Here is a 9,422-nt window from a genome sequence, read left to right as displayed (position 1 = left end):
AGGAGAGGAGAGGAGAGGAGAGAAAGAAAGAAAGAAAGAAAGAAAGAAAGAAAGAAAGAAAGAAAGAAAGAAAGAAAGAAAGAAAGAAAGAAAAAGTGAAAGGAAGGTAGAAGGTAGGTAGGTAGGTTACACTTAACAGATAGCATAAATGAACTTATTAACATAACTTTTAAAGAGCCATTGGAAAATTATGGTAAAGATTTAGAAGTTACTAGAACTACCTTTATTTGGTAAAAAGTAAGCCAAAAGCAGTACAATAGTCATGGAAGTTTTCAGAAGTTGGCACCTCTATTGAGATCTTAAAAGAAGAGTGGATATATAATTTCACTGTGTACTATTTAGATCATCATCTTAGCCTCTAAAGAAAAACAGTGGCTCTTGGAATTTAAAAGGAAGTTATTAGGTTTTCTTAATCAATTGTTGACTCAAATTACAGCTACTCTGTGATCTATGGTTGCATTGTTCTAGTAAATAACACATATTCAGGTACTGAGCTTGCAGATATATTAATACCATTTTCCCCATCCTTGTCAATAAACACTAAGTGAAGTTTTTTTTTTTTTTTCCAGGCCATACACCCATAGTGTCCTTTGGATCTGCAGTATCAGCTTTTACACTTGAGCGATTATATCTCAAAAAACGTAAGATTTTCCCCATGTAAAAAATTATACAAAGTCCCATTACATCAAGATATTTTGCTAAATGTAATTACTGAGAATATGGACATTAGACTAACATCAGAAAAGAGAAAAAAGTGTAAAAATTGAAGAGTTAACAATGAAAACCATTCAAATAAACATAATTTAAGGGAAAGACAATTTTAATGGGACATTTTCTCAATACATAGCTCATGTTAATATCTGAATGTAAAGGGAAAATAAGCTAAAGATTTGTGTTAGATTGTTAGTTTGATGCTTCAACAAAACACAGCAAATTTAGATTCACCAAAATGAACATCCCCTGAAGAGTATTTCAATGTGGAATCAAAAATCCTTTCAGTAAAATGACAATGATTATTAAGTATCACAGTATACCAGAAAGATAAGGTTAAAAAGAAATAATTGAATGAATCAATAATGATAAAAATATTTTTGACAAATCAATCACAAAAATTCAAAATTATCGTAACTCCCATATTAAGCTTCTAATTATACTGTCCCTTCCTTTGTAGGAGAAAATGATAATCATAGACAAGAATAAGCACTCACATCATGAACTATTATAAGCTTAAAATATAATCTACTATATGTAGAAGATGTCATAAGAATTTAATATTATGGAGAATGCCAGGGCCAAGAAGTGGGAGTGGGTGGGTAGGGGAGGAGAGTTGGGGGAGGGTATAGGGAACTTTCAGGATAGCATTTGAAATGTAAATGAAGAAAATATCTAATAAAAATTGGAAAAAAGAAATGTAAATGAAGAAAACATCTAATAAAATATTGTTTTTGAAAAGAGAGAATTTTAATATTATATCACAAAATATTGAAAGTTATTATCATAATGATTATTTTTCTTTCAGAACCCATTTCATGAATGCACTCTTGACTTCTTTGTTCCTCAGGCTGTAAACTAAAGGGTTCAGCATGGGAATGACCATGGTATAGAAGACAGACACAATTTTGTCAGTGTCCATTGCATGTCTAGAGCTTGGCTGCAAATACATGAAGATTGTTGTTCCATAGAAAATAAAAACAGCAGTAAAGTGGGAAGCACAGGTAGAAATAGCCTTCTGAAGTCCTGCTCCTGTGTGCATGTTTAAGATTGTGATAAAAATTATAGTATATGATACTAATATTATTATGAGAGCAAAGAAGAGAGTGAAGCTGGCTAGATAAATAAGTACTAGCTCGTTGATATGCCTATCAGAGCAAGAGAGAGCCATGAGTGCTGGCATGTCACAAAAAAAATGATGGACCACATTAGACTTACAGAAAGAGAGACTGAATGTATCTCCAAGGTAAACTGAGACACTCAAAAACCCAAGAACATAGCAGCCCATGATTAGACACATACATACACTTGGAGTCATGGTGGTAGCATAGTGTAAGGGTTTACATACTGCTGCATAGCGATCATAGGCCATTGAGGCCAACAGGTAATTTTCCACAGTAGCAAAGGTTGCAAAAACAAACATCTGAGCAGCACAGTTATTGTAGGATATGATCTTGTCCCCCAATAGAAGCCCAGCCATGACTTTTGGTGTGATAGCTGAAGAGTAAAAAACATCAACTAGAGACAAGTTACCAAGGAAAAAGTACATGGGAGTGTGGAGCCGAGAGTCCAAAAGAATCAGCAGAATCAACCCCAGGTTCCCTACCAGGGTGAAAATGTAGATGAGGAGAAAAATGATGAAGAGGGGAAGCTGCAGTCCTGGATCATCAGTAAGTCCCAGCAGGAGAAAGTGTGTCACTTCTGTCCAGTTTTTCAATGGTGTCATCTAACAAATTGGCAATGCTCTGCAATATTGAGAATGGAATGAATAGTATGTTAACAAACTGAAAATTCAGGAGGATAAACAAAATATATAGACAGTCACTGAAGTAACTTGATTGGAAAGAATCTCTACAACATCCTGGACATTGATGTGAATTTCATGTGCTAGTTACATATAGGATCACATGCTTCTTAATATGGAAATTTTGATAAATAATTTATGCAACGTAAAAGATTGCCTTTCCTTCCATCTGCTCCATTTTTAGTCCCTGTATATCCTTTACAAAAGAACAATTCTGAGTAAAACTTTTAGAGATGGATGGCCCCATCCCTAAACTGAGGCCCATGCTATCTACTAGAGGTGGTCTCTTCAGGTTCTATCTCCATTTTGTTTGGTATTTCTGCTAAGTCATCCATATTTGGTCCTAGGAACCTCTCAAGAGAGGAGGCCTTTGGTCTTGTGGAGGCTTGTTGCCCCAGCATAGGAGGATACTAGAGCCCTTGGGTGGGTAGGTGGTAGAACACCCTCTTAGAGGCAAAGGTAAAGGGGAGGAGATTATGGGTTTGCAGAAAGGAGACAGGGTAGGGAACCAACATTTGAAATGTAAATAAATAAAATAACTAATAAAAAATAAAGTTGTGTCTATCAATGTACAGAGCATAAGAGAATTTGGAACACCTCCTTCTCAATTAAAAGCTTTTATCTAATATAATTCTACCAGTTTCAGGGTACTATGTGAAAAATAATGTGGGAAGAATGTAAGAAGAAGAAGGATGGATGACTACAAGGAAAGAGGGTCTTCCTGATATAAATATGAATTTACAGACACAATGGCAATACACAAAACCTTATAGAACTTCAAGACAGAAGGGGTGACAAACACTGATAGTGAAGTGGATACACATAACCAAGAAGTAATCTGCAATAGATATACTCTGATAAAAGGGGAAACACTTTTCTCCAATCCAGTCTCAGATTCATTGGTATATCAAACACATAGCAGCTGAGGTCCCAAGCCCATGATTAGTTAGCCTGTATAATAAATGCCATGATTTTAGTAGACTTTTTATACAGTTGTTGGATTTGGAGCATTATTTGTCTTTTCAAATTTTGGCATGGCTAGTTGTTTGTTTGTGAGTGTGTGTGTGTGTGTGTGTGTGTGTGTGTGTGTGTGCATGTGTTTTCAAGGGGAATGGATGACACATAAAATTCCTGTGTGTGGGGAAGATTTGGGAGAAGATAGGACAGGGGAGATATATTTTGCACAAAATTTTTAAATAAAAGTATTTTTGTCCATATGTTAACCAAGTTTTGAGTTTCTGGAAAACAATATCTCAAAAACTTTTCTACCATCTCATTTCTGAACTCAATAATGTGTGAGATTTTCACATCTGCCACCTACTAAGTACTGACTTAAGCAGATTCCACATACCGTCTCTTCTTTTGTTCAAGCAAGAAAAATGACAGTTTTTTATAATCACAATGAAATAAAAGCCCCACACTTTAATTACCACAACGAAGTGTAAGTGATGATCCCTTAATTTGTATTAAAAAAAACATTAGAGCAAATGTAAAGTGAATTTTACTTCAGTAAAGAAAATAAAAACTTGAAAAAGAAGTTACAAGATTTCAGTAACTGGTAAGCAAAGATAAAATTCCAAATATAATACAAAATAATATTTAAGAACAAAATCTGTTGAACAACATCTGAAATAGTCAATATGGTGTCCACTGTTAATTGACTAGATGGAGTCTTTACTCAGCAATAAAGGCAAATTCTATCCAAGATCACTTATCAGAAAACTCTTTTCCCATGTTCTATAAACATTCTGTTGCTCAACAGACATTTTGCTATTGTTGATACAATGCATGCAAGGCTATTTTTAAAATGTACCAAGGAAAAATTATTAGATTCAGAACCAGATGGCAGAGAAAAAAGTAGTCATATTCCTATATGAAGAGTGGAGATCCTCAAGATGATATCTATTTTAAGTGCTTATAGCCAAGGCAGATCTATGATTTTAAAGCAAAGAATAAGGTAAAGTCTGAACTTGTTAAAGTACTTAGGAAAATTTTATCATTTGAAAATAATTTTCCTGTTTTCATTATTAGCATGCTTTATATTGACTGTTTATTTTTAACCTCCTGTGATAGATGAACAAAATTTAAATGTATAGCATCAACTAATATTTAGCTGTTCTTCTGCCTACTTCTTATTCTTAGGTGTGAATGTCACATAGGAACCATCTACTAAAATACTTTAGGAGAAAAGGTCTCTATGTATACACCTCAGTTAGAACTTAGTTTTCAGATAATACTAAAAATAATATTTTAATAAGTTTAATAAGTCACAGTGGATATATCTTCACCTGTATTGACATGAATTATACTTTTTACTGTATAGTGACCCTTACCACTTGGCTTGAAAAGAAAAGTTAATTCACCCAAGTCAATCAGTCTGATATGAAGGCAATGGAATGTGGCCTCAGTGTGATTACAGGCAGAAACCCACTCAAGTTGTATTCAAATAACTCTAAGTCTGTGCAGAGAAAAGTGAGGAAAGAGCATTAAAATGGATCAGTGTCCAAATTGATAATTATTTTTCTGCTTTGTAGATAATCTCATAACTGCAATATATTTTGCAGATTACAGGCATAAATCCTGAAAAAGAGACATTACTGAAAATCTAAAAAAAAAAAAAAAAAGATGTTACCAGTATTAAAGTATACCAACATAATGTTTGTTTTTTTAGTAATTTCTCTCACCTTGCTTCTGGCTCCTAGCTAACTTCTGGTAAGAAGACTTTATGGTTAATAATTATCTCTTAAATAAAAACAGTAATGAATGAAGCATCGTATAAAGTTTATTTCTTCCAAGCTATATTATGGAGTTATATATGATTTTCAGAGTCTACTGTGTGCAAATATGGAGCAAATTATATGGACCTGGCACGTTCTGGAGAATTCCTCCAGGACTCTATCTGCTGTATCATCCCTACATTGTGAAAGGAAGCAATTAAATAACCCATGGGAAACTCATTGGTTACTCTAATATTCACACATCTTTTTACATTGTACGTAATTAATTGGTTTTGGAATCTAAAATTTGTAATTATTCTTTTTATTTTACTTTCATTTGAGGCTATACTGAAACATATTTTAAGAAATTAACTTAGAAAAGGGATTCAATATTTACTTGAAATTAATGGAAATAGCATAAGCATCAGTATAGCATTTTCACCTTTGTTCTTGTTAGTTCACTTCCTTCAGTCCACTATTGTATCCCCTTACACCTCTTCATTCTGGCACCATTCCTTCTTCCAGCAATCCTCCTTCTATAGAAAATAGTTTTCTTCTTTAATACACACATGTACTATTATGTTTCAATTCTGGGAATAATTTCTGCCAACAAGAGATAGATATGTGCTTTCAAGTGCACATGATCACAAGGAAATTTAAAATATGTTCTAAAATGGAAATTTGTAAAATGAGAAAACCTATCCCAATCAACATCATATACATGCCAACATGGATTATAGATACACACAAATACACACACACACACAAACAGACACACACATTATAATGACACTACTGAATGTTAAATATATGCTCACAAAACATCAAGAAACACTTATAAGAAAATAATTCTTAGAATAATGAAGGATTTTTCATCAAAAACCATGGAAGCTACTTCCCTACTTGCTGATTCCTCTGAAGCAAAACTAACCTGACCTGAGCAGCCCACTATCCCATAGGAACCTTCATCCCTCTGCCCACACACACATCTCTGACCACCTACAGTAGACCTGTGAATCCTCAACAATATAATTCAGCATCTATTTCCCCACCCATCTTCCATGCTTACTGGATCATCTGGAACAAGACAAGCTGTTCTGAGCAGCCTGCTAGCCCAGACAGATCCTCATTCTCTCACCACTTCTCTGTCTACAATCATTAGACCTAGAGCTCCAGAACCATTCATACTACAAATCATGAACCATACAAACTGCAGATCCTGAACTGTATAGCCCAAAGATACCCATAACAGGCATGCCACACCAGCACCACCAATGTTAATACCTTCCAATTTCCTGCTACAACAGGATTATCTAGGGACCAAATCGATACAGATGGCTAAAGATCCTCAAAGTAACACAAACAACAAATACCTAAGCAAAACCATAACTTCAGAGCACAGCTATCCAACTATAGCAAGCCTTGAATATCCTAACACAAAGAAAGCACAAGAAAAGGACCTTAAATCCAGTCTTCTGAAGAAGATATATGCCTTTTAAAATATATGAATAGATCCCTTGAAGAAATACAAGAAAATATAACCAAACAGGTACAGGTCTTTTAAAAGGAAAAATTAATCCCTTAAAGACATACAGGAAAATATAATTAAGCAGGATAGAGACATAAATATAACTTTGCAAGATCTGAAAGGGGAAATAGAAGCAATAAAGAAAACAAAAACTGAGGGAAATCTGGAGAAAACCTAGGGAAAGGGACAGGAACAACAGATGCAAGCATAACCAAGAGAATACAAGAGATGGGAGAGAGACTCTCAGGTGTACATGATACTATATAAAAACTGATACATTAATCAAAGAAAATTCTGCTACATACAAGGAACATACTTAGACCTATTGGAGTTACACCAGACTTCTCAACAGAGACTAAGAGCCTGGTCAAAGGTCATGCAGACTCTAAGAAAACACAAATACCAGCCCAGACTACTATATTCAGCAAAACTCACAATCAACATAGATAGAGAAACCAAAATATTCCAGGACAAAACCAAATTCAAACAGTATCCATTAACCAATACAGCCCTGCAAGGGATCCTAGAAGGAAAACTCTAACACAAGAAAGGTACCTACACCAAAGAAAAGACAAGATATTAAGTATCTCACAACAAAGCTAAAAGGAGAGAACCACAAGTACATAAAGCCACCTTAAAAAAAAAAACATATCAGGAACCAACAGTCATCTGTCTTTAATATATCTCAATATTAATGGACTCAACTCATCTATAGAAAGACACAAGCTAACAGACTGGATACAGAAACAAGATCCAGCATTTTGTGGCATATAAGAACATATCTCAACAACAAAGATAAATACTATCTCAGAGGAAAAGGATGGAAAAAGATTACCCAAGCAAATGGTCCCAGGAAACAAGCTGAAATTGCCATCCTAATATTCAGTAAAAGAGACTTCCAACCAAAAGTTATCAAAAGTGATGAGGAAGGACACTCCATATTCAGCAAAAAGAAAGCCCACCAAGAGAAAGTCTCAATTATAAATATCAATTCCTTAAAGACAAGCGCACCTACATTCATAAAAGAAATTTTACTAAAGCTCAAAACACATTGAATACCACACAACAATAGCCAGAATCTGGATACAACCTTGGTGACTCAAAGACAGAAGAATGGATACAGAAAATTTGGATCATTTATGCAATGGAATACTACTCAGCTATTAAGAACGAGGATATCCCAAGTTTTGAAGGTATATGGATGAAACTAGAATATTTCATCCTGAGTGATGTAACTCAGAACCAAAAAGACATACATGGTATGCACTCACTAATAAATGGATATCAGCCAGAAAATAGGTAGAGAATATTCAAGATACAGTCCCCAGAATTCAAAAAGGTCAACAGGCTGATGTGCCCAAGTGAGGATGCCTCAGTCCCACTTAGGAGGGAGAAGAAATAACCACAAGGGGGTGGGAGGGAGGGAACTGGGAGGAAAAGGGGACAGTGGGGGCAAGAGAGGAACACGATCTGGTATTGGGTAGGGGAAAAGATCTGAAGCCCTGAGTGCCAGAAGAAGGAATTGAAATAGGCAATCTCAGGAGGTAGGGAGACCCTCCAGAATGTACTAGACACCTGGAAGATGAGAGACTCAGGACTCAAGGGGAGGGACCTTAGATGAATTGTCCTACAGTGGGGAGAGGGAACTTATAGAGCCCACCTCCAATGGTAAGACAGGGCATCAAGTGAGGAATGGGATTGTCATCCCACAGTCAAAACACTGACCCATAATTGCTCCTGTCTGAAAAAACTACAGGGACAGAAATGGTGGGGAGGCTGAGGAAAAGGAGGTCCGGCAACAGGCCCAAAGTGGAATCCAGTTCAAGGAGAGGCCCCAAAGCCTGACAATATTATTGAAACTATGAAGCGCTCACAAAAAGGGACCTATAATGACTGCCTTCTGAAAGACCCAACAACCAGCTGAAACAGTGAGATGATTATACTTGCACCCAACCAACGGACAGAAGCAGGTGACCCCTGTTGTTGAATTAGAAAAAAGTTGGAAGAAGCTGAGGAGGGCAACCCTGTAGGAGGACAACCAGTATCAATTAACCTGGAGCCCTAAGATGTCTCAGATAATGGAACACCAACCAGGCAGCATACACCAGCTGATATGAGGCCCGCAACACGTGTAGAGCAGAGGACTACCGGGTCTGGGTCCAGTCAGAGAAGTTGCACCTTCAAGAGACTGGAGGCCCCAGTAAGTTTAGCAGTCTCTGGGGTGGGAGTCGGGTCATCCTTGTGGAAACATGGGCTCAGGGAGAAGGGTTGGGGTGTGGAATATTCAGAGGATGGAGCAGCACAGAAATAAAATCTGGAGTGTAAACATATAAATAAATAAATAAATAAATAAATAAATAAATAAATAAATAAATAAATAAAAGATAAAAAAATAAAAAAACACAGCAACAGAGATAGATATTACCTCAGATAAAAAATGTTTTCCATTTGTTAAAAATGCTGTCTTTTTTCCACTGGATGGTTTTAGCTCCCTTGTCGAAGATCAAGTGATCATACCTGTGTGGGTTCATTTCTGGGTCTTCAATTCTATTCCATCGATCTACTTGTCTGTCACTATACCAGTACCATGCAGTTTTTATCACAATTGCTCTGTAGTAAAGCTTTAGGTCAGGCATGGTGATTCCACCAGAGCTTCTTTTAT

At 35.9% G+C, this 9,422-nt stretch overlaps 1 protein-coding gene and 1 pseudogene across 1 annotated transcript; one reads left to right on the top strand and one right to left on the bottom strand.

The window, feature by feature from the left end:
• Positions 1-1,225, top strand: part of LOC110288343 — an 8,320-nt pseudogene extending 7,095 nt beyond the window's left edge.
• A 279-nt stretch (positions 1,226-1,504) lies between these two features.
• Positions 1,505-2,437, bottom strand: LOC110288344 (olfactory receptor 5B3-like). Its single transcript, XM_021154715.1, has one exon. It carries the CDS (start codon positions 2,435-2,437, stop codon positions 1,505-1,507), a length of 933 nt encoding a protein of 310 aa, XP_021010374.1.
• Between the last annotated feature and the right edge of the window lie 6,985 nt (positions 2,438-9,422).

Source organism: Mus caroli, unplaced genomic scaffold (genome assembly GCF_900094665.2).
Source record: "Mus caroli unplaced genomic scaffold, CAROLI_EIJ_v1.1 scaffold_19301_1, whole genome shotgun sequence".
Classification (NCBI taxonomy): domain Eukaryota; kingdom Metazoa; phylum Chordata; class Mammalia; order Rodentia; family Muridae; genus Mus; species Mus caroli.
This window is presented reverse-complemented; position numbering and strand designations above follow the sequence as displayed.